The sequence below is a fragment of the Poromitra crassiceps genome (assembly GCF_964638095.1).
Source record: "Poromitra crassiceps genome assembly, chromosome: 17".
NCBI lineage: Eukaryota > Metazoa > Chordata > Actinopteri > Beryciformes > Melamphaidae > Poromitra > Poromitra crassiceps.
The window spans coordinates 4,840,593-4,866,344 of record NC_139635.1 but is presented as its reverse complement, the minus strand read 5'-3'; the positions used below and the strand labels follow the sequence as shown (position 1 = coordinate 4,866,344).

The 25,752-nt window shown below is 46.7% G+C and overlaps 1 protein-coding gene across 1 annotated transcript in view; it reads left to right on the top strand.

Annotated features, from left to right (window-relative positions):
• Positions 1–25,752, top strand: part of LOC310792015 (NLR family CARD domain-containing protein 3-like) — a gene marked incomplete at both ends in the record, with an annotated part of 87,486 nt that overhangs the window by 5,637 nt on the left and 56,097 nt on the right. The window contains 3 exon segments of the mRNA XM_083653697.1: positions 254–1,872; positions 1,960–2,027; positions 5,080–5,286. Of these exon segments, the coding sequence (XP_083509823.1) occupies positions 254–1,872; positions 1,960–2,027; positions 5,080–5,286 (1,894 nt within the window).

Sequence of the window (25,752 nt, the reverse complement as noted above, 5' to 3'; positions counted from 1 at the left end):
CTACAATATGCTCATTAAACAGCATGATTATTACACATGTGCCTGGGCTGGTCAGCTCTGAATCTCCTGGTTGAGTAATACATTATTCTAACAACTACCTTATACCTGACACCCAGTCAAGAGCTGCTTGTCCACCCACCAGTAATGAGCTGAATAGAGTCCATGGAGTTGGGATTGTGTAAATGATCAGGGAAATGTTTGTATTACTCTTTACTCACCTCTCATTGATTTCATATGTTGTTTGTTCTGTCAGAAACTCGGTCGGCGTGTCAACATCAACACAAATCCTATCTAAAGAAGAAGTTTCAGTTTGTGCTTGAGGGGATCGCTGAAGCAGGAAAGTCCCCTCTAGATCAGTTCTACACAGTGCTTTACCTCACAGTGGGGAAGAGTAGAAAGGTCAATGATGAACATGAGGTCAGACAGATTGAAGCATCATCCAGAAACCAGAGATCAGAAACAACAATCAGCTGTGAAGACATCTTTAAACCCTTACCTGGAAGAGATGAACCAACCAAAACATTGATGACAATGGGAGTTGCTGGCATTGGGAAAACAGTCTTAACACAGAAGTTCACTCTGGACTGGGCTGAAAACAAAACCAACCACAATATACAGTTCATATTTCCGTTACCTTTCCGAGAGCTGAATCTGCTGCAAGAGAAAGAGTTCAGCTTGGTGGGACTTATTCATTGCTTCTTTAATAAGATCAAAGAAGCAGAAATCTTCAGGTTTGACGAGTTCCAGGTTGTCTTCATCTTTGATGGTCTGGATGATTGTCGACTTCCTCTAGACTTCCAGAACAACAAGATCCTGACTGATGTTACAGAGTCAACCTCAGTGGATGTGCTGCTGACAAACCTCATCAAGGGGAATCTTCTTCCCGCTGCACGCCACTGGATAACCACACGACCTGCAGCAGCCAATCGGATCCCTTCTGAGTACATTGACGTGGTGACAGAGGTGAGAGGCTTCACTGACCCACAGAAGGAAGAGTACTTCAGGAAAAAAATCAGAGATGAGGAGCAGGCCAGCAGCATCATCTCCCACATCAAGGCTTCAGGAAGCCTCCACATCATGTGTTACATCCCAGTCTTCTGCTGGATCACTGCTACGGTTCTGGAGAATCTGTTCAAAACCAGTGAGACAACAAAGATGCCCAAGACCCTGACTGAGATGTACATCCACTTCCTGTTGGTTCAGTCAAAATGGGGGAACGTCAAGTATGAGAGAACTAAGGAAGAGACCAGGAAGATGATGCTCTCTCTGGCAAAACTGGCTTTTGAGCAGCTGGAGAAAGGCAACCAGGACTTCTATGAAGCGGACCTGTCAGAGTGTGGCATTGATATCCCAGCAGCCTCAGTGACCTCAGGAGTGTTCACAGAGATCTTTAAAGAGGAGCGTGTGCTGCACCAACATGACAAGGTCTTCTGCTTTGTCCATCTGAGCCTTCAGGAGTTTCTGGCTGCTGTCTACATGTTCCACTGTCACACAAACAGGGATGAGGAGGTACTGGACACATTCCTGGGAAAAGGTTTGGGTAGATCTGAAGACAGTGAACAATCCCTGTATGTCTTCCTGAAGACAGTCATGGACAAATTCCTGGAGAGTCAAAATGGCCACCTCAACCTCTTTGTCCGCTTCCTTCATGGCCTCTCACTCCACTCCAGCCAGAGACTCTTACAAGTTCTGCTAGGTCAAACAGAGACCAGATCAGAAAGCATCCAGAGAGCCATCAACCACCTGAAGGAGATGACCACCTTCAATCTCTCTCCTGACAGAAGCATCAATATCTTCAACTGTTTGGTGGAGATGAACGACCATTCAGTGCATCAGCAGATCTTACAGTTCCTGAAGTCCAAGAACAGATCAGTGGATACACTCTCTGTGATCCACTGCTCTGCTCTGGGCTACATGCTAGAGATGTCAGAGGAGGTTCTGGATGTGTTGGACCTGGAGGCCTACAACATATCAAAGGAGGGACAACTGAGACTGATCCCAGCTGTGAGGAACTGCAGGAAGGCTCGGTTAGTCCTGATGTAAATACCTTTATACTAGGGTTGTCACGATGTTAGAATTTCTAACTTTGATATCTTCTACCAAGGTAAATACTGATGCTCTATACCATTTTTGTACGGGGGGGGCGCATGCTTCTCCATAATCTAGGCCAGATGAAACTCATTAAAAACGTTGCTCTTACACAGTAGATTACCCCTGCTCTAGTCCAGTGTTTCTCAACCTTTTTGAGCCACGACCCCCAAAACACTTTAGGCTAGGGTTCACGATGCCCCCTCCTGCCGCTACCATACCCAACGACAGTGTGCACGCATTCACACACTGATTTAACTCACTCACTGAAATAGTTTTTATAGTTTAGATAGCTTTATAATACATTAAACCATGTATGGGAGATTTAATCATCATGAAAGAATCATTTCTTATTTTTTTCTTTTTTCTCTTTTGACAATTATCCAGTGACCCCCCCCAAACTAATCTCGTGCCTTGACAAACCACTGCTCTAGTCATCAGCCTATCACAACACAGCAGATTACCCCTGCTCTAGTCATCAGCCTATCACAACGCTTTTAGCTTGTTAAAGTAACATACTGTACCCACCAATGATAGGGAGGGGAAATTCTGTAGTACCGTATTTCCTCTAATAGTAACCGGGGCCTGTATTTACTGAGCCGCAGAGAGCCCCCGTCCTATATTAGAGCAGAGGCCAGTAATCGAGTGAGGCCTTTATTTCTTAATATTAAACTCTCATGGACATACTCCTTTATTTTCATGACTTTTATTGCAAAATATTGCATAAAACCAAACAACACAAATACCGTAAATATTGGTGGTCACTCACTCAGTATCCTCCTCCTCCTCATCTAGTATGTCGGTATCCTCCACGTCATCATCAACATCATCCAGAACAACAAGTTCATTGTTGACCAGTTCCTCTTCATCTTCCTCATATCGGCTGCCTGTCTGTTCTCCTGGTCCCGCTAACGCAGCTGGGCGAGAGCCTCCCGTCCAGCGGCGCAGCCTAGGGCTGTGCTGTGCCAGCTTGAAGCAGTGGATGAGGTTGTCTTGACTCCCGTCAGTTTTCACAGACTGTCCACAAACTTGGAAGGACTTTTTGATCAGATCCTTGTCCAGCTTGTCCCAGGCGGCGATCACCCAGTCCACAAGCAGGCGTCGAGCAGGCGCTTTTAGGTTTCCACCTCCAGCTGTGTACTGCTTACGGTATCTGCATCCCCAGCTATCCACTCGTCGAAGGCATCATGCAGGCTCTGCTTGAAGGGCTGATTCCACATCACACTGTACCAAATGTTCCGCTGCATATTGCACAACGCTGTCTTTAAACTTAACGTCAAACTTTCGTCTGGTTCGTTTGGTCTCTGCGTTACGTCCGGTTACGTCGCACGGTAGATGCGTTGTGTTTTACAGTACCGTATTCACCGTAGTTTTTGCTCCTTCGTTTTTTTTTTTTTTTGACCCGGCCTGTATTGAGGGAGGGGCCTTTATTTGCCCGAACAGCCCGTGCCCCCGTCCTATATTAGAGCAGAGGCCAGTAATGGAATAGAGGCCACTAATAGAGGAAATACGGTATGTTTGATTTTTCATCAAGAGAAAGCACTGCTGGTATCGATACTGTTGCAAATGAGTATTGTACTCGTATCAAATTTGTATTGATACTTACCGATACTATTGACAACTTAATATACTTCCTTTGAATGCCAAATAAACCAAGAGAAAGAACAACTACTTTATACCTGACACCATCATAATTATAGTAAAGATCTATAGTTCCTCAAACATAGAGAATATTAACTGTTGTTCTACATAGCAGTGGTACACCATGTTGGGCTTAACATGTTACAAAGTAATGTGTCACTGTAATCACATTACTTTTTCCTGTAACAGAGTAAAGACATTACTGTTCCAGGTTTTATTTATTTAGCCTTTATTTATACAGGGAAGCACTTGAGAGCGAGCTCTCATTTCCAAGAGCGCCCTGTTACAAAAGAACATATACAGGAGTTACAGAGTTACAGGAGGTTCAGTTTCACATTCCGTTACTTATCTAACAGATCTGTTGTTTTTTTAGTTTCATTCTTTAGTCTAGTTCAACTCTTTATTGAAGTAATAATGGGTCTGTCTGTAACTCAAGTGAGCTCCTATCACCTAGCTACCTAACTAGATACTTGATTAATTAGGTAACTAATTTTAATATAGGTGGATGAAAAATAATTCATTTCAGACGTCCTCATGCTTGAAGGTAGCATTGCACGCGACAGGTCACACTGGTGCTGTTTCCATTGAATATACAAGATTTTGATCAAGTTGAATCCCAAAGCATTTGGCAATAAATTTGTATAAAACGGCATGGCTGGGGGCTGTTTTCTCTAACGTTATACTACTTTTATAAAGTAGTATAAAAGGTCGAGGTTTCACAGACTACCGTGAACACTTAATTTGAAGGCGAAAAAGGGAAATGGTACATATGAACTGATAGAATTGACAGACCAGTGTCAATTCAATCTACGAATACACCATTTCCCCTTTCCGTCTTCAAATTAAAAGCGTAAAACCCAGCGATTTGGGCTTGCTTTGTTCTTCTTCGTCGGTTGTAAGGGTCGCAAGGTATCATGGGATACCCTCACCCACCAAAGTGTGCATGGTATGGTTCCTTGAAAATTATCCATAACCAGGTACCTAGAAAGGTTGCAAATTCAGTGAACTTATGTATCAAACTGGTTTCAGACAGCCTAATTACAACTTCTTACCTAGAAATGCCACCTATAAAGCTTGTTCACTTGAGAATCAGACAGGCCCAATAATATCTATGAAGGATCCCCCTCGTCTTCTCCTGCCTTCAGCTCATGTCAGAAATAGCAGAATACTAAACCATAAAATTAACTAAACCCAAACAAAGTCTGTGTCTAATGGTGTCAGGTTTTACCAGAATTTGAACTGAACTGCCCCAATTATTGCAGTTATCATTAGTAGTAGTCGTTGTCGTTGTCGTAATTGCTTTATAAGTTGCTTGCTTGAAGTCCAACTCCTCCTTTATTCTTTATTCAGAGTGAGGGGCTGCAACTTGTCAGAGACTGACTGTGAAGTCGTGGCCTCAGCTCTGAAGTCCAACCCCTCCCATCTGACAGAGCTGGACCTGAGTCACACCAACCTGACTCTGGAGCGATGTGCGCGTACAGGATGGAATCTGCATTCAGGATTGAAGCTGATCTCTGCTGGACTGGAGAGTCCACACTGCAGACTGGAGACTCTCAGGTCAGACATCATATTTATTAATGTGCTGATATGAATATTAACCGATTGTTTTTACTCTGCTTTATTATTATTAGGGGTTCAAGCCTCGAAGGACTGTCTGTATGTCTGTATGTCTGCGCACACTTGCTCAAATCTGCATCACTGATGACATTCACTGATGACATCACAATTGCCGATATGTCAAAATATCATCATCAGTGATGTCATCGCTAATTATTCCAGGAGTGTCTGTCTGTCTGTAGCCACTTCTAAACATGAACTCTGGATTAAAACCAAAACCGTAGAATCAGGTCCAGCTATTCCCAGCAGTTCCCTTGCTAGACATGACTCAATAAACCAGTTCATCTTTCTAAACATGAGGAGAAGCTTCTGGCGCTGCAGTTGAATGATATTGTGCAGTTTGGCCGAAGTCTGGTGCACGGCCGAGCAGAGGGGACGGGGTGAGGCGGGTGCACCGGGGTGGGGGGTCGGGGGAGCCTGCGGAAATGGTGCTGCAGAAAGCCTGTGGCAGTGGCAGCCATGAAGTGGAAAGATACAGCAAAGATAGTGACGTCCATGGTTGTGTTGTTTGTTGTGCTTCTGCAATATTTCCTCACACGTACTCGGCAACGCAGAAAACCTTTGAAGAAACTGGAAAAGTATATACGTGTAAGCAGAAGAAGATATGAAGCAGCGACACGTCGTGCACAAAGATCCCACCGGAGAAAGGTTGCTCCAGTGTTCACGTTACCTGCCCTCCAGCATGAGAGAGCAATGTGGAAGCGAGGGAGACCAGGCGGACAATTATTCTGGGAAGATGCACTTAAGAACTTTGATGAGGTGGAATGGAAGTGTCAATATGTCCCGGTCTACGTTCGAGTATGTGCTGAGTCTGGTGGAACCTGCACTAACACAAGATGCACTAACACGCAAGATTACATGATGGCGAAAACCACTAGAAGCACGTTTGAGACCGGCCGTTGCACCGAGCGAGTATAAAACAATAAGCTGCGTGTTTGGTGTTGGGCTATCTTGTGCTACCTTGTGCATGAAGTCACATCTGCCCTAATGAACAATCTCTACAAGCATTTCATTTGCCTGCCAAAGGGGGAACAGCTACAGAAGAGCTTAGATCAGTGGTTCTCAACCTTTTTACACCAAGTACCCCCTGAGAAATTAGTTGGCTCTCCAAGTACCCCCATATATGACGGACGTTAAAATAGTCTATTCAGCTGCACAGTTTACACAGGAGGCACATTTATTCCTAATAGCATCATTTATTGTTAACTTTTGTCAGCCACAGCCACAATGTACAAAGGGGCAGCACTAGAACTAGCAAACTCAAACAAAAGAACATTAAAGTCCCTGGAAACCAGAAATATTTCTTTATTATTTTGCATTTTGAGTTCATCACATCACAGGAATCTATGTTAATAAGCCACCAGCTAAATTTGAACGATGATGAACGTCGCAAAGTATATAAATTTAGGTTTGACAGTCATGGCAAAACTCATGAGAATCAATTCGTTTTTAGAGTGTATTTTCCCCCGCGGACTGTGTGGGCGTGTCCCGTCTGCAGCAGGGAAATTTCTCTCTGACTCTCTCTCGGAGAGAGAGGGAGAGAAGTGTGTGTGTGTGTGTGTGTGTGTGTGTGTGTGTTCGCGCGTTGCTCCGCCTCGCGCATAGCGTACTGAAGGTTCCTACACACCGCCGACGAGTCTAAGCGATAAACTCGCAGGCACTCACATGTACTCGCAACTCGCCCTGCAGCTTGGTTGGCTGCCTTGCTGTATTCCCGTCTTCAATTGGTCTATTTCGGTTTTGGCCCCTCCTCTCGTCTTGTCGCCTGCAATGTCCACTCGCCAGGTTTCCCAGCATGCTTTGCAAGCTGGTGAGCGACAAGATGGCGCGGGGGAAGGAGGGGCATTTCGAAATCGACCAATTGAAGACGGAAATACAGCAAGGCAGCCAACCACGCTGCAGGGCGAGTGCGAGTGCCTGCGAGTTTCTCGCTTAGACTCGTTGGTGGTGTGTAGGAACCTTGAGAGGAAGAGATCTCTGTCCGTTCTTTGCCCCCACAGCGCTCGCTCAGTGTCTGTCTCCCTCCCACTCTGTGTGCTGTGTGTGCGCTATGCTTCTCTCTCTCTCTCTCTCTCTCTCTCTCTCTCTCTCTCTCTCGGGACTAGTGAGAGAGAGAGAGAGCAGCATAGCGCTCGACACAGCCTGGTGACGCGAGGTTACTCACACACACACACACAGTAGGGCGGGTTGCGCGCGTGTATAAGGTTATATAGAGCTTATGACGTCATAAGCTCCTGCATTTTAGCACCTCGCGCACTGCTCTCTTCAATGAGGAAGTACCTTGTAGAATCTTGTAGAAAAGTGTCAATTTTAAGGCTTTGGGTTGAAAGTAATGTATAATAATTTCTGAGATCTCTCTCTCTCCCTCTCTCTCTCTCTCTCTCTCTCTCACTCACACACACACACAGTAAGTGAGAACATTAAGAGCAGAATAACAATAGCTATCATTCTCATTCTCAATAACAACTGTACATTATTTCAGCAACTGTATTTTATTCAAAGACCAGCTCAGTGGTCTGAGTGTCCGCCCTGAGACTGGAAGGTTGTGAGTTCGATCCCCGGCCGAGTCATACCAAAGACTATAAAAATGGGACCCATTTGCCTCCCTGTTTGGCACTCAGGATCAATTGGAATTGGGGGGTTAAATCACCATGTGATTCCCGAGCGCGGCGCACGCTGCCGCTCACCGCTCCCCCAGGGGATGGGTCAAATGCGGAGAACAAATTTCACACATTGTGTGACAATCAGTGGGACTTTACCTTGACTTTACACACACACACACACACACACACACACACACACACACACACACACACACACTCACAGCAAGCAATTGTACTTCAAACACACATACAGAACATGTTGGTGTCCTGACAACTCATGTGAGCCTAATGTGAAGGCTGTGCCTGTCTCTGTGAACACAGTCCTTTGATGTCTGGGGTAATTGAGGTGAGCTTCAGTCTCAGGTCTGGCTCAGCATCAAGCCTGCTCCTGTACTTGGTTTTGATGGCAGCAAGTGAAGAGAAGCCTTTCTCGCACAAATATGTGGTCGCAAAAGGAAGGAGAAAGCGCACAGCTTTGTCAGACAGGGCAGTGTATTCTCTGTTTTGCTTTATCCAAAAGTCCAACAAAGACTGCTTTCTGAAAGAAGGCTTCAGTGTTTCGTCACAAGACAATTCTATTAAACTCTCCTGCTCAGCCACAGTGAAGTCCTTTGGCAGTTCAGAGGCTTGCATGTTGAAGGGGCTTCTCATCCAGCTGTTGGCTTTGGTCATCACTGGGAAATACTGGCAGAACTGTTGTCTGAGCGAGACGAGGTGTGCAACCATGTTGTCCCTCACTCCATCATCAAGGCTCAGCTCGTTGTCAGACAGAAAACTCTCCAAAGCAGGGAAAGCTGAAACATCACCTGCCTTGACTTTGATTTCAAACAACTCCAACTTTTTCAACATTGTGTTAATTTTGTCCTGCACATCAAACACATTGATGGAGAGTCCCTGTAATCCCAAATTCAGGTCGTTTAAACAGGAGAAAATGTCTGACAAGTATGCCAGCTGTCTGAGCCACACTGTATCCTCAAACACATCTGATAAAGGGAAGTTTTTGTCCTGTAAGAAAATGTTGACCTCTTTGTGCAATTCAAAAAGCCTGGAAAGCACTTTTCCTCTTGGTAGCCGTCTTCTGTATGAAGCAAGAGTTGGACATGCTCACTGCCCATCTCATCACAGAGCACTTGGAATAGGCGAGACTGCATTGGTCTGGCCTTTATGAAGTTCACAGTTTTCACAGCAGAGTCCAGCACCGATTTCAACTCATCAGGCATCTTCTCCACCGCCAGCGCCTCACGGTGGATGCTGCAGTGAGTCCATCACATCTCCCGTGCCACCTGTTGAATCCGAGCTGCTACTCCGCTGTGACGGCCCGTCATAGCCCTCGCGCCGTCTGTGCAGACTCCAACACACTTTTTCCATTCAAGCCCATTCTCTTGCACAAACGCATCCAAGAGCTGGAATATGTGCTCCGCTGTAGTTCTGGTCTCAAGTGGTTTACAGAAGAGAAAGTCCTCCTGAGCTGCACCATCATGTTCATATCTGACGTAAACCATCAAATTGGCCAAATCTGCAACATCAGTACTCTCGTCCAGCTGGATGGAATAATAGCGACTACTTTTAATGCGCTCAATCAGTGTCTTTTTAACATCATCTGTCATGTCTCTTATTTTCCGTGCCACCGTGTCGTTTGAAAGCGGCACCAAGTTTAACTGTTTGGCAGCCTTCTGGCCACACATGATTTTTGTCATCTCTTTGGCTAATGGTAAACACAATTGTTCACCAATTGTGTGTGGCTTACCGGCTTTTGCTATGCGGAGGCTGGCACAATACGAGGCTTCCTGTGCCTTGGCTGTGGGTGTACTGCAGGATTGAATCGTGGACTTAGCCTTATTCAGTGCATCACATTTTCTTGTGAAGAAATCTTCTGGTTTGTCTTTCAGCTCAGCATGTTTTGTTGTAAGGTGCCGTTGGAGGTGCAATGGTTTCATGCAGTCATTGCTAAGCACTTCACCACTGATCACACACTGGGGCGGCTTTAGCTCAGGAGGCAGAGCGGGTCGGCCAATGACGCAAGGGTTGGCGGTTCGATCCCTGCTCCCTCCCAGCTGCCGTCGTTGTGTCCTTGGGCAAGACACTTAACCCTCCTTGCTCCCGATGGTGTGTAGGCACCCTGCGTGGCAGCCTGCCGCCATCGGTGTATGAATGGGTGAATGTAGACTACCTACTCATTGTAAAGCGCTTTGGATAAAAGCTCTATATAAATGCAGGCCATTTACCATTTACACTGCGGCCTGTGCTCTTCCTCCGTCCCATCGCAGCTGAATCCAAACTTAATGTAACTGGGGCTGTATTTCTGTAATTTTTTACGTCGTTTTTTTGTGGATTCCACACTTGCGCTGCTGACGGAGCAACTAGCAGCACATGTGGCGCTCAGTTCAGCACTGCTAACGCTAGTGTTAGCACTGGAAGGCGTTGTTGCGGCTGTGAATACGGCTTGTGCTGCGCTTCTGGTGGAGCCTGTACTGGTGCTCGCTTCGCTGTCCTCGTTCACTTGTTGAATGTCATTGCTGCTGGACTCCTCCACACGTCTCTTTCGAATAGTTCCAGTTTTCAGCCAATTTTGCAACATGCCTGCAATAGCTTCTTGCTTGTAACATTAGCAGCAAATTGTGTAGTTGTGTACGTGCATCGTCGCGCAACAGGTAGTAGTGTCCGTCAGAAACAACGCCAGAAACACATTTATTTAACTCATTGAGTGCCAATGACGACTATCGTCGTCAATTCAAATAGTAACGTAGAGTGCCAATGACGACTAAAGTCGTCAATTGCGTTTTTTGACGGTGGGACGTGGATCAAAGCCAGATGCATCTCCTGTAAAAATATGGGCGATGTCAAATGTGTATAAGCTATTTTACGGACCCATTAGGTGGCGACAGTGCTCTCCAGATTAGAGAAAGGTGAGGAAAAAACAGAGAAGTCATGAGGAAATGGAAACCGCATCGGTATGCATCGATATACATGAAGCATAACATTAGCTGTGCCTGTGAACAGCAGCCAATCTGCTGCCACAATTGGGCCCCTCCGTCTCCGCTGCGATAGCCCCTCCACATGATTAGTTGCCGACACCAGCGTCTTTCTGAAAAGTTACATTATTCTCAGCTGGAAGCGCTGGGAGCCGGCGACAAAAACGGCGGAACGCTGTGAAAAAGCTGGGACTCGCCTGACACACGCAGCAGAGCGAGCAGAGCCACCAGAGACACTCCCACGGAGGAGGAGTTTGCAGTTGAGGGGGGTGGGGGTGCTGTTTTATTGAAAGAAATTACTGTTCAGATGTGTACTGGATTTAAAGTTCTAACTGGAGCCACACACCACCAGGAAACAAAGTTTGCAATCCATCTTTCAATTTATTGTTTTTATGTTGAGACTGATGGATTGTCCAAGGAATGTGTTGTTATTGCCATGCCATGGTTCTGGACAAAGGAGAGACAGAAATTAGATATAGCCCAATAAATCATAAATACAGCAAATAATGATTAGGCAAACCTTCAATAGCAATAGAAGGAACTTAAATACTATCAATATAAATAAACTGAAAAGCAACTTACATTGTAGAAACAAAACACACATGGCAAACTGGTCACTCTCTGGTGAGGTGGAAATGTTTGGAGACAAAGAGGGGGAAGGCCCGATCCCAGCCTCTATTTATAGTGGGAGGTGCCTGCCAACACAGGTCCACTGAATCACCACTTGGTGTCTCCTTGTGGAGATCAGGGGAAATTAAATGACTTGGTGTTTCTAGCAGCCGCCCCCGGATTTGTGCAGCAAATACATTTATTTTGTCTCTTCAGTGATTTCAGGGAGTGGGATCAATCTGGAAACGGGGCGTAGATATTCTCGACCGTGAACAGTGACCTTTGAACTGCAAACCCTTCCATCCTTTCCAGGGTAAGTTTCAGTTATTCTCCCCATCGGCCATGATGCTCGAGGACACCGGGGGTCAACCATCATCATGACCTGCCCTGATTTCAAGCTTTCCCTGTCAGTCTCCCACTTTTGCCTGGTTTGAAGGTTTGGAAGGTAGTAGCGAATGAAGGCCGTCCAGAAATGATCAGCCAAGATCTGACTGTGACGCCATTTTCTTCTGCCAAGGAGTTCACTTTCACAGTAGATTGCCTGAGGAAGGGAGGAGTCAGGCCGCCCCATTAGCAACATATTTGGTGTGACTGGGTCTGGGTCAGCAAGGTCAGAGGAGATGTAGCTGAGAGGTTTTGAATTCATTATGCCCTCAACTTCAATCAAGACAGTGTGCAGGACAGTTTCTGTTGTTGGTTGGTTTCCTAATGTAACATGGAGGGCCATTTTTATTGATTTGATCTCTCTTTCCCAGCATCCACCGAAATGGGGGGCAGATGGAGGATTGAATTTGAAATTCAACTGTGTGTGGGCCAGTTGCTGCTTTAAGTCAGGTGACATGGCCTGGAAGGCATTTTGCAGCTCTGCATCTCCTGCTCTGAAATTAGTCCCACAGTCAGAGAGAAGTTCAAAAGGTTTCCCTCTGCGTGAGACAAATCTTCTGAAGGCCATTAGGAATGTATCTGCATCCATACTGTCAAGCAGCTCAAGATGTATGCAGCGTGTTGTTAAGCATTTGAAAAGTATGCCCCACCTTTTTTCTGTGCGGCGGCCAACTTTCACAGTGAAAGGTCCAAAACAGTCCATGCCTGTGGACCAGAAGGGGGGCTTAAACAGTCTCAGACGGGCTGGAGGGAGGTCTGCCATTTTGGGAATGACTGGATTATCTCTCCATCTCTGACAGTCTTGACACTGGTGTTGATGCTGGCGAATAGCCTGACGACCACGCAGGATCCAGTATCGCCGTCTCATTTCACCCAGGACACGCTCAGGGCCTGGATGGAGCAGTTTCTCATCATAATGTTTTATAATGAGTTTGGTTATGGGATGTTTTGGATCCAATATAATTGGATGGACATGGTCATTGCCAAGGGTCTCCGCTCTTCGAAGTCTGCCTCCCACTCTGATTAGATTGAGTTCAGGGTCATATTCAGGAGACAGGGGGAGAAGTTTGCTACTTGTTGGTATGGGCTTGTCTGTTTTGAGGGAAGTGAATTCCTCAGGGAAGCACTCTGTTTGGGCCCTTTGCAGAAGATTTCTCTCTGAGTTTATATTGCATTGGGCTATGTTTGAGTTGTGGTCCGCCACCCCATAAAGCACATTGTTTGTCTCCTTTATCAACTCATCCCAGCTGCTGTACTTTATCAGATCAGGGAGGTTTGTGTCATCTGACATCACTGTGCCACAGAACATGGATTTCCTGAGTTATTCAGCAGGCTCTAATTTACCTGGCACACATGGATTAGTTGGCCAGCAGTTGGTGTTCAGTAGGAGGAATGGAGGGCCTTGACTCCATCTGTGTTGCTGAGAAAGCTCTAGGAGGGTTTTGCCACGTGTTAGGTCATCAGCTGGGTTATTCTTTGAATCAACATAGCTCTTTGTGTCAGTCAAAGTCTGAATCTCAGCTATTCTTGTGCCAACAAACACCTTGTAGCGGCAGGATTCAGATGTTAGCCATGATAGCACTGTTGTGGAATCTGACCAGAGGGTCACTGACTGTAGTGGAATAGTGAGTTCAGAAGTGAGAAGGTTAGCCAGTTGGGCACCAGATAGGGCTGCACAGAGCTCAAGGCGAGGGATAGATAGCTGGCGTTTAGGGGCTAGACGAGACCTGCAAAACGTAGAACAAGCCAGCACACGAGATGTCCTTTCTTTTCTCGTATTTTATTTACCTCAGTCCGGGGGGGTACAGCACAAAACCACTGTTTCCACTTTTTTGCTATACGAGACCTGGCCATGATGAAGCTGACATGGGTGTGGTCATGTTTGTCTCTATTCTGGATGTAGGCAACTGCACCATACACACGCTCAGAAGCATCACAGAAAACATGCATATGAGATTCTGAAGTGGCTGCATTGGTACAGGGGGGCAGATAACAGCGTGGAAAGTGAATGTCAGGGAGATGTTGCAGTTCCAACTCCCATGCTTGCCATTTCTCCAACAAGCCATCAGTTTTGATGATGTTATCCCATCCTCTTTCCTGCTTCCATAGATCCTGCACTATGATTTTTGCACGGGCTGTGAAAAGGGTCAGATAGCCCAGAGGATCATATTGGCTTGCCAGTACCTTGTATATATTTCTCATTGTAGGCTGATGGTAGATGACCGATCTGTTCTTGTAACCCAGCATGTCAGTGGAGCAGTTCCATTGGAGGCCAAGTGTCAGTTCTTTTGGGTCTCCATTCTCTGAGAACCACAATTCACTGGTTTTAGACTTTGCGTCTGGTGGGAGATGTTGTATTACAGCTGGATCATTACTCGCCCATTGTCTGATGTCAAACCCACCGTCAGCTAGCAGAGGTCTCATTTTGTCAATGAGGGACTTGGCTTCATGAGAGGAAGGGACGCTTTGGAGACAGTTATCAACGTAAAAGCAATGTTGGACAGATTGAAGGACTTCCTCATTTCCTTCACTGTGATCCTGGACATGTCTGTGGACTGCATAGGTGGCACAGCATGGGCTACATGTTGTTCCGAATGGCAAGACTTGCCATTCATAAACACTGGGCTCCTGGTCTAGCTGCATTCCTCTCCATATGAAACGGAGTAAAGGTTTGTCCTCATCCAAAAGGCGTACTTGGTGGAACATCCCTTTAATATCTCCACAGATGGCAATGGTATGTTGGCGAAATCTGAGTAGAACTCCAAGGAGAGAGGGACCCAATGTTGGGCCAGGCAGAAGACATTTGTTTAGGTTTAGTCCCATATATTCAAATGAGCAGTCAAATACAACTCTGTGTTTTTGGTTGTGTTCAACAATGTGATGTGGGAAATACCAGGTTTCCTCTGGTTGGTCGACCTGCTCACTGGGAATCCTTTGCACATAGCCAGACTGCACAAGCTTATCAAGTTCCTCTTGGTATTTTTCAGACAGTTTGGGATCTTTGGACAGGCGTCTTTCTGTAGCACAGAGACGGGGCAGAACAGCTTGTTTGGGAGCTTTAAGGACAGGGATGTTGGAAGCTCTTAACAGTGGAGTGGCATAACGAATTACACCATCTATCTTCACTCTAACTGTTTTAGAGTGGAGTAGATCGAGAGCTCGCTTGTCTTGTTTTGACCTTGTGGCTGTCTTTTCATTCATATTAGGAAAAGTGTCAATCTGCCAAAGTCTTTCCACATTCCTGAGCAATTCACTTTTGAAGCAGGTGAGAGTGAAGGAGAGTGTGTGCTGGCTTTGGATTAAGCTGGCTGGCCCTTGGAGAGCCCATCCTAGCCTGGTATTTACTGCCAGTGGGCCACCAGGGGGCCCCATGAGTATTGGCTCTGTGGCTGTGATGAGATGGGCATAGTCTGAGCCAATGAGGACAAGAGGGCATGCATGATCAATAGACTGCAATGGGATACCTGTGAGATGGTGATACTGCTCTTGTAGCTGCTTCACAGGGTATGTGTGCTCTGACAGACCAAGATTTCCTGCAGTGAATGCTCCGTCGATAGCATGTCTTTCAGTTGGCTTGTTGATAGGGGAAATCTCAAAGGATACAGATGCTCCATTCAATTGCACTATATCCTGTCTCACTGTGCGTAGAGAGATGGTTTCAGGCTGAGTTGTGAGGCCCAAACACTGGACAGCTTGGGGGAGCAGAATAGATCTATCCGCACCATCATCGAGGACTGCATGAGTTATGAGGGTCCTTTCCCCATTGTAGAGACAAACATTGACAACTTTCAGCATGACTTTATGTGAGCGGTTGGGTTTGTCCATGTAAAGGAGCTCTGATGGAGAGGACGTCAGCATAACTGTGGCAGAGTTGTTTGTAATGACATCATGGAGAATGGTTAGGTGAATGTTCTTACACAGATTACATGGCCTCTTTAAAGTGCATTTGTCAATTTTGTGTATTCTCCCACATTTACTGCATCTCCCCTTCTCCTCCATCCATTTCATAATGTCATTTTTAGAGTCTTTTGAATTCTGTGCATGAACCAAGGAAATGGTCTCTGACATTACAGTAGGGGCAGTAAGGCTTAGGTTTATTCACATTTACCTTTTCTTTGGTGTAGACCTTTTGTGTGCCCATCCATCTCAGATGATGTTGAAAGGTAGACAGAGGAGACTTGTCTGGAGGGCTGGCGTTCCTTACCAGTCCATGGTCTTTCCTGTCTGTGAAGCTCAACAGCTCTCTCTGATATGCGTTTGGCTCTTGACTTTGACTGCAGCCAGGTTGAAAGGTCAAGGAGGGAATATGTTTGGTTTGCCTGCCCAGTCAGAATGCCACGATTAATACAATGCTAGACAAATCCATCTCTGTATTGCACAGGGAGTTTACTGAGGAGTCTGTCTACATGAGAGCCACATCTTAATTCTGACCCATTAGGGCCCTCTAGGGACAGCAACATTCCCACCAGTGCATGGATAGAAAGGGAAAAGTCATCAAAGGCCTCTACATCACATATGCGAATAATGGGGGAATTCAATATTGCTCCAATTTCACTCTGAACGAGCAGCCTTGGCTGCCCGGATTTCTCTTGAAGTGCTAGGAGAGCGGTGGAATATGGTCTTGCATCATGCATGCTGGATTTGGCCAATTTGCTAGCTCCTGGGTGTTGAAGATGTTGTAGGAGGACTTGATATTTATATTGCTCAGTAAGATGGGGGTGGTTGTCAAGGAGGTTATCCAGACCCATCTTCAGGAGGGAAAAATCACTTTCTCGACCACTCCTAAATACAGGAAGTGAGGGCCTTGGTATTCCATAAGCAGAAGCTATGAACAAATCCATGACATTGGGAGTTTGAAAAGGTGAGGAAACAGATTGTGGCTGCTGGGATGTCATGGCTTGCATTGGTGGCAGACTACCAGGGAAAATGGACTGCCTAGGACCAGGCGTAACTGCATAATTAGGGGCTTGGACATTCACTTGAGGTGGAGGAGGTACATAACTATAAGAGGGTATAGCCTGGGCATAGGGAATGGACAATGGTGCAGCTTGAGCAGTAGCTCTTTGTCTAGTAGCTGCAGAGGGCAAAGACGGAGCATGAACAGCGGCTAAGCTTTGCTGTATTGGTTGAAGCATGGGAAGGGTTTGGGAGGCATTAGTTAATCTTACAGGAGAGCTAGATTGAGGATGAGAAGTTAAGTCCATCAAGTTTGAGTCAGCATACATCAGGTTTGTGGGGGCAGGAGTGAATATCCTAGAGGGAGGTGGCAGATCATAAAATGAGGTGGCTACATTTACATTTTTCTGAATATATGAGGGAGTAAGAGGAGCAGAGGCTCCACCAGGGTGATCATCTTCAGAGATATTTTGGGTTATAAAACTAGAAACCAGCTGGGCTGATTCAAGCTCTTGTTCTTTAATACAAATTTTTCGGTTCATGCCAACCTGTCTAACAAGTTTCTCTCTCTCCTTGTGTGCGTCTTGTTGCTTATGCTGAGCAGCTCTGGCTTCTTCATCGATTAATTTACATTGTTCATCAAGCTCATCATCCTCATGTCTTTGTCTTCTTAGCTCCTCCAGCTCATCGTTCTTTTGCTTTTGTTCAAGAATGCTTGTTTGAAGATCACTCAACTGAGAAGTGTGGCTACCCCTGGAATGCCTACTACTTTGAGAGTTTGTAGGCAAACTAAAGGCTGTACCTGTGGGTTGAGTCCTCTTACTGTGAGAACTACGTGAGCCATGGGATCGTGTAGATGCCTTCTGCTTCCGCTGTGGCATACTAGTCCCATAGTAGTCAGGGGGCCGTCTATCTCTTTTTGGCCTAGCCCCTGGGTCAATTGCCTTTGTCGGGGGTTTAGCTGCTACTTCACAAATTACTGATGGCAAAGTGATTTGAGGGGGAAGCAAATCAGGTGAAAAGCTGGGCTCTGTTTGGTGAGCAGGTAAAGATGGCTCAGGTGCTGTTTGAGACAATTTGTGGGTGGCCTTGTCCATGTTAGGCTGGGTTGAGTCTGGTACACCTTGAGATCCATCCATGTGCTCAGGGGAAGGAGCCTGGCCTTCATTGAGCTGAATGCCATCAGTCTCTGAAGCAGCCATTTTAGGTTATTGTGTGGTTGTGTGAAGTGTGGCTCAGTATCCTGCTCGAAGGACCAATTTGTACTGGATTTAAAGTTCTAACTTGAGCCACACACCACCAGGAAACAAAGTTTGCAATCCATCTTTCAATTTATTGTTTTTATGTTGAGACTGATGGATTGTCCAAGGAATGCGTTGTTATTGCCATGCCATGGTTCTGGACAAAGGAGAGACAGAAATTAGATATAGCCCAATAAATCATAAATACAGCAAATAATGATTAGGCAAACCTTCAATAGCAATAGAAGGAACTTGAATACTATCAATATAAATAAACTGAAAAGCAACTTACATTGTAGAAACAAAACACGCATGGCAAACTGGTCACTCTCTGGTGAGGTGGAAATGTTTGGAGACAAAGAGGGGGAAGGCCCGATCCCAGCCTCTATTTATAGTGGGAGGTGCCTGCCAACACAGGTCCACTGAATCACCACTTGGTGTCTCCTTGTGGAGATCAGGGGAAATTAAATGACTTGGTGTTTCTAACAAGATGTTTCAGGTCAGAAAATATTAGCTTCAGAGTCAGTGATTTGCTTGAAATGCTTCATTTCACAAAAGGCTCATTATCTCAGCTTCTAGTTTGAAACGTCTGTTTTTAGTGAAACCAACCTATCTTCTCCGGCTGATAACTAAAGAACGGAAAATTATATCAATAAATGATACAATAGAGTCTCATTGTTCTTTGGGCGTGTTCGGTGTTTACATAGTAATATCACACAATATTCTGTGCGCCTCGAGAAATCACTGAAAACGCTCTGAAAGGGCTGGCACTGGGAGCATCCGTTTTCCAAAAGTGGCTGGCACTCAATGAGTTAATATGTTGTTCCTAAATCTACAACAAAATAATAAATGTAGATACAAGTTATTTTAAACCCCATTTCAATTCTCAAGCTCATTTTCATTCATAGTATATTGATAGTATTACTGTACAACATGTTTTAACGTTGGTTTTATTTCACATAAAATAACATTGAGATTCCAGGGATCCCTCCGAGTACCCCCAGCAGGGGGCGCAAGTACCCCCGGGGGTACGCGTACCCCAGGTTGAGAATCACTGGCTTAGATCATGAATGTGTGCACAGTAATTTAAGACAGTAACAGTAAGTTATTTCACAGTAAGCTTAAACTAAGTGTTCAATTGGCTGATTTAAGTGTTAAGTGTAATGGCCTGTGGGTAGAAGCTGTTTTTGTGTCTGGTGGTGTTTTGGCGTACAGTGCTCTGTAGCGCCTGTGAGAGGGAAGGAGTTTAGACAGATCATGGCCAGGGTGAGATGGGTCAGTGATGATCTTTAAGTACTTCCGGCACTGTTTTGCGTGTGTGTGTTGCTGTCGGTGAGCACTGCTGGCGCCGTCTGTGGCTGCCGCTCCTCTGTCAGTCTGTTTTCCTTTGCTTTTCACCTACTATCTTCTGTTTCTGTTACAGTTTAAGGATTTTGGACCCAAGAGCAGACACAGAGACAGCTTCCAAGTTTAACAGAGTTTATTGAAAAATGGATGGCTAGAGTGAGCGGCAGGCAGGCAGGCAGTGGCAGAGAGTTACAGCAGGTGAAGACGGAGACGAACCCGGGACTCTCACAGCTGACAGCAGGGAGAGGAACCATACGACCTGAGCACAGGAGGAGAGGCAGGCGTCAAAAACTGTCCACAGGAAAACACAAGGAAAAACTGGAGAGAGATATTCAAAAGAGATTTTAGCTCAGAGCTGGGAATAGCTACCACGTAGCGTAGGTGACTGAACAATCTGACGACGAGTGGTGGAAGAGCCGGGGTATTTAAGCAGGAGTCTGATGATTAGAAGATTGCTGCCAGCCGTGCTGCAGAGCCCAGGTGCCAGGTGCAGAAACTCCACCCAGTGTACAGAAACACTCAGGGGAGGGGGAACACATAGGGAGAGAGACAAACAAGACACACACCCTGCTGCCTCCTGACAGTTTCCCCGTTGATTTTTGTTTGTTTTCTATTTATCTGTCTTCCCCTGTTCGTGTCTTTCGCTACCTCACTCTCCCTGCCCCCTACTAGCCGGCTAACGCTAGCCAACAACAACACCTGTTAGCCGCCAGCTAGCGCTACACCTGGCCTGCTTGGAGCTGCCCTGCTCGCTCTGTCCCGCTAACATTTTTCTGGATTACTCACACTCGGACTTCTACTTCATTTTTCATTTTTACTGGACCACTAATTTTCCCGGATTTCCCCCTTCCTCTTGACTTCATCTTCCCCTGGCTGCACTCATCCAATTCCCCTCGGTACCGTGAGTAGCTCACCCACCCCCCGTGCTTACTCCCACTGCTGCTAACGTTACATCCCACTCACTCACTATCCATCTATCCCTATGGCTCCCCTACTAAACCCTCTTTCCTTTCTACTAACATTACGAACCCTTTCTATCCCCGCTAACCTGCTACCTGCCCCCCCTCCACCTCCACTACTCCTCCCATCAACTTTTACTTCTTAACAATAACTACCGGTTACCCCCCACTGCCCTCATCACTGCTCGCACTGCTGGCATCCTCCGCCGTCGCCGATACCTCCACCGTGGCCCCAAACACTCCCGCCATTCACATTCCTCCACTACAGTATCTCCTTCATCCAAACCATAAGCTCCCACCGCCCCCCCTCCACTACACCCCCCCACTCTGTCAACCTGGCTAACCTCCGTCCTCTCCACCGCGCCCGCACTACTCCACCTTTCCATCCACCCACCTTCGCCCTCCTAAACACCCGGTCACTTAACTCATTGAGTGCCAATGATGACTAAAGTCGTCAATTCAAATAGTAACGTAGAGTGCCAATGACGACTAAAGTCGTCAATTGCGTTTTTTGACGGTGGAACGTGGATCAAAGCCTGATGCATCTCCTGTAAAAGTATGGGGGATGTTGAAGGTGTATAAGCTATTTTACGGACCCATTAGGTGGCGACAGTGCTCTCCGGATTAGAGAAAGATGAGAAAAAAGAGTAGAAGAAGCCGTGTGGGGAAACGGAAATGCTGTAACGTTAGCTGTGAACAGCAGCCAATCTGCTCCCACAATTGAGCCCCTCCGTCTCCGCTGCGATAGCCCCTCCACATGATTAGTTGCCAGAAAAGGACAACCCGACACCAGCGTCTTTCTGAAAAGCCAAATCATTCTCAGCTGGAAGCGCTGGGAGCCGGCGACAAAAACGGCGGAACGCTGTGAAAATAGAGCTGGGTGTAGCGCACTTTGAAACATGCAGAGCAAACGTGCAGCAGAGAGCCACCAGAGACACTCCCACGGAGGAGTTTGCAGTTGAGGGGGGTGGGGCACGCATGGCACCATACAACACCGACCCAGACAGCAGGCTCGATGGACCGATTGGCAAACAAGCTAGAATACCTGATGCCCACCAACTGTAAATCAAGACCAGCAAGTAGGTGTAGGGTCTGCGCACGCAGGGGCCAGCGCTGCTGGTTGCAGCTAAAAAATATTATTTTGTAATCAAAATTCCTTTGTTTTCGCTGTTTTATTGAAGGAAATTATTTTTGAGGTGTAACTACATCAGAAAATATTAGCTTCAGAGTCAGTGATGTGCTTGAAATGCTTCATTTCACAAAAGGCTCATTATCTCAGCTTCTAGTTTGAAACGTCTGTTTTTAGTGAAACCAACCTATCTTCTACTGCTGATAACTAAAGAACGGAAAATGATATCAATAAACTTTTTTTTGCTGATGATACAAGAGAGTCTCATCGTTCTTTGGGCGTGTTCGGTGTTTACATAGTAATATCACACAATATTCTGTGGGTCTTGAGAAATCACTGAAAACGCTCTGAAAGGGCTGGCACTGGGAGCATCCGTTTTCCAAAAGTGGCTGGCACTCAATGAGTTAATAACAAAGCCCCCCTCCTGCATGAACTAATTCTTGACAATTCACTTGACTTTCTCCTCCTCACCGAAACCTGGCAACAACCCCATGATTTCTTCTCCCTCAACCAAGCATCTCCCCCTGGCTTCAGTTACATCTCCAAACCCCGCCCCTCCCGCCGTGGAGGCGGCCTGGCTGTCATTTTCAATCAAAACTACCGGTTAACAGAACTCACCTACCCCTCAGTTTCATCTTTCGAACTCCTGGCTTTCAAAACCTGCTGCTCCATCACTGTTCTATTCATTTACCGTCCACGCAAACCTCACCCATCATTCCTGTCCGACCTCACTGAAGTCCTCACAATAGCCTCATCTCTCTCCTCCCGTCTACTCCTCCTCTGCGATTTCAACATCCACATTTACTCACCCACCTGTAAACCTGCATCTGACCTCACCTCTCTCCTGGAAAACTTCAACTGCACCCAACACGTCACCTTCCCCACCCATGTCAAAGGCCACATCCTCGACCTTGTCTGCTCTGCCAATCTACCGGTTCTCAACATCCACCCTACATTCCCTCTGTCTGACCACACTCTCATCCACTGTCTCATCCCCCTCCCCATGCCCCATGCAAACCCTTAGAGAAATAACATTCCGGAACACCAAAGCACTCGACCCCCTGCAACTCTCCGACGTACTCACCATAGCTCTCACTCTGCACCCAGCCTCCACCTCACCTGATGATCTCACCAATTCTCTCAATGACACACTGTCTGCCTCCCTCGACTTCCTCGCCCCCGCAAAATCAAAACCGTCTCCTTCAACTCCTCTGCCCCCTGGTTCACACCCCACCTCCGCACCATGAAACAAACTGGCTGCCAACTGGAACGTCTCTGCAAGAAAACCTCACTCACCGCCCTCACTGCCGCCAAGTCTGCCTAGTACTCCTCCATCATCAACGACCCCAGCCACAACTCTAAAACACTCTTCTCCACCGTCAACAACCTCCTCAAACCCCGCACCGACGCCCTCCCTACCTCCACACCCGACCTATGCAACTCTTTTCTTCAGTTTTTTGCAGACAAAATCACCACCATTCATCACTCACTGTCCCCCGTGTCTGACCCAGCAGCCCCTACACCAGTCCCTCTCCTCTCCATCCCTCTTGACCTGCCTACCCCTCCCCCACCCTGCCGCCTCTCCTGCTTCACTCCAGTTACCCCCTCAACCATATCCAAACTCAGCAGTTCATTGAAACCCACAACCTGCTCCCTTGACCCCCTCCCCACCCCCCTGTTGAAATCATGCCTACCGGTCCTCTGCCCCACCTCACCAATCTCTTCAACTCCTCCCTGTCCCATGGTATTGTCCCCTCCGCCTTCAAAACTGCCTCTGTCACCCCAATCCTCAAGAAACCTGGTCTCGACTCCTCCACCCTCAACCACTACCGGCCCATCTCCAACCTCCCCTTTTTTTCCAAAACCCTGGAACGCCTTGTCGCCACACAACCTCTTCGAACCCCTCCAATCCGGTTTCCGCCCACTCTACTCCACAGAAACTGCACTCCTCAAAGTCCTCAACGACCTCCTCACCTCTGGCGACACTGGATCCCTCACCTTCCTTGTCCTCGACCTGAGTGCAGCCTTCTATACCGTGAGCCACGCCATCCTGCTGTCCAGACTTGAGGCTCTCTGTATCGAAGGCACCGCACTCAGGTGGCTCCACTCCTACCTCTCCAACCACTCCCACTTCATCTCCCTCCACAACCACTCCTCCGCCCCATCCACAGTCTCACACAGTGTCCCCCAAGGCTCTGTTCTCGGCCCACTCCTCTTCCTCATCTACATCCTCCCCCTTGGTAAGATCCTCCGCCACTTCAACTTCCACTGCTACGCCGACGACACCCAGATCTACTTCAGCATGAAATCCCCTCAGAACCCACCCCTCTCCCACATCAGCTCCTACCTGTCTGCAATAAAAGTCTGGATGCAACACAACTTCCTTCAGCTAAACAGCAATAAAACTGAACTCCTCATCGGCTCCAAATCCACCCTCAGCAAACTCAACAACCCCTCACTCACCATCGACTGCACCACCGTTTCCCCATCTCCTCAGGCACGCAACCTTGGTGTAATCTTTGACCCCACCCTCTCCCTTGAGCCCCACATCCGCCATATTGTCAAAACCTCTTTCTACCATCTCCGCAACATTCCTAAGATCCAGTCCTCCCTCTCACACCCTGCTGCTGAAACACTCATTCACACCTTCATCTCCTCCCGTCTGGACTACTGCAACTCACTCCTCTATGGTACCAACACCACCCTCATCAATAGACTCCAACTGGTCCAAAACGCAGCCGCCCGTCTCCTCACCCACACCAAATCCTGACACCACATCAGCCCAGTCCTTCAACAACTCCACTGGCTTCCCATCTCCTCTCCTCTCCATCGTCATCACATACAAAGCTCTCCACCAACTGCCCCCCCCCCATATCCCACCAACCTCTTCTCCCCCTACCAACCCTCCCGTTCCCTTCGATCCACCTCAGCCGGCCTTCTCTCCACCCCCAAATCCAACCTCTGCAGTTTTGGCGACAGAACCTTCTCCAGGGCAGCTCCCAAGCTCTGGAACTCTCTCCCCCCGGACATTAGAGAATCAGACTCCCTCACTGTCTTCCAATTCCGTCTCAAAAGCCATCTCTTCTCCTCTGCCTTCTCCCAGCTCCCCCTGCCTATCCGTGTGCCTGTGTCGTGTTTGTCCATTGTCTGTTGCACTTACGTCGTCCTCGACCCTTTAGTGTTTCTTTTTGTACAGCGCCTTTGAGTCCTTGAAAAGCGCTATAGAAATGTATTATTATTATTATTAAGTTTAAAGCCCCCCTCCAGTGTATTTTGCTATCTTTAAGATATTTCATGTGTAGCTGTGTTTTCCATGGTCTCTTAATAGTGGAGCGGCTAAGTGCTATAATCTTTCAATTTGTGATACAAGCCACAGCCACTTGAAATTTCAAGATGGCGGCCATTTTTCAAGATTGCCACCATCTAAATGGAGCAGTTAAGCAATATGATTGTTTAGTTAGTGACACAAGCATGCAAATTGGTATAAGCAGTCTCTAAGGGTTGCTTGACAAGAGAACACTCTCAGCCACTTGAAATTTCAATTTTCAAGATGGCCGCCCCCTGGATCCTCAAAAGATCAATTATCTCATAGAAATGTATTGGGGTTTTTTCAAGGACGATTTGGTGTAATTTTATTTGATATGATTTAGATTATGCTAAATACAATTTTTAACGCATCAAAATACAGTTGTGTTGATCATAGATAGATAGATAGATTAGACAAGAGTGAATATCTGCACTACCAGGGCACACTGGTGATATATCACTGCTGTTAAAGTCCCTGGAAACCAGAAATATTTTATTATTATTTAGCATTTTGAGTTAATCACATCACAGGAACCTATGTTAACTCATTGAGTGCCAGCCACTTTTGGAGAACGGACGCTCCCAGTGCCAGAGTTTCAGAGCGTTTTCAGTGATTTCTCGAGGCCCACAGAATATTGTGTGATATTACTAGACACCGAACATGCACAAAGAACGAGGAGACTCTATTGTATCATCAGCAAAAAAAAGTTTATTGATACCATTTTCCGTTCTTTAGTTATGAGCCGGAGAAGATAGGTTGCTTTCAGCAAAAACATGCGTTTCAAATTAGAAGCTGAAATATTCCGCCTTTTGAGAAATGAAGCATTTCAAGCACATTCACTGACTCTGAAACTAATATTTTCTGATGTAGTGACGTGGTGTAGTTGTGTGGTGCCCTGCGTGCCCCCCCCCCTCCCCCCCCCCCCTCAGCTGCAAACTCCTCCCCACACTAACACACAG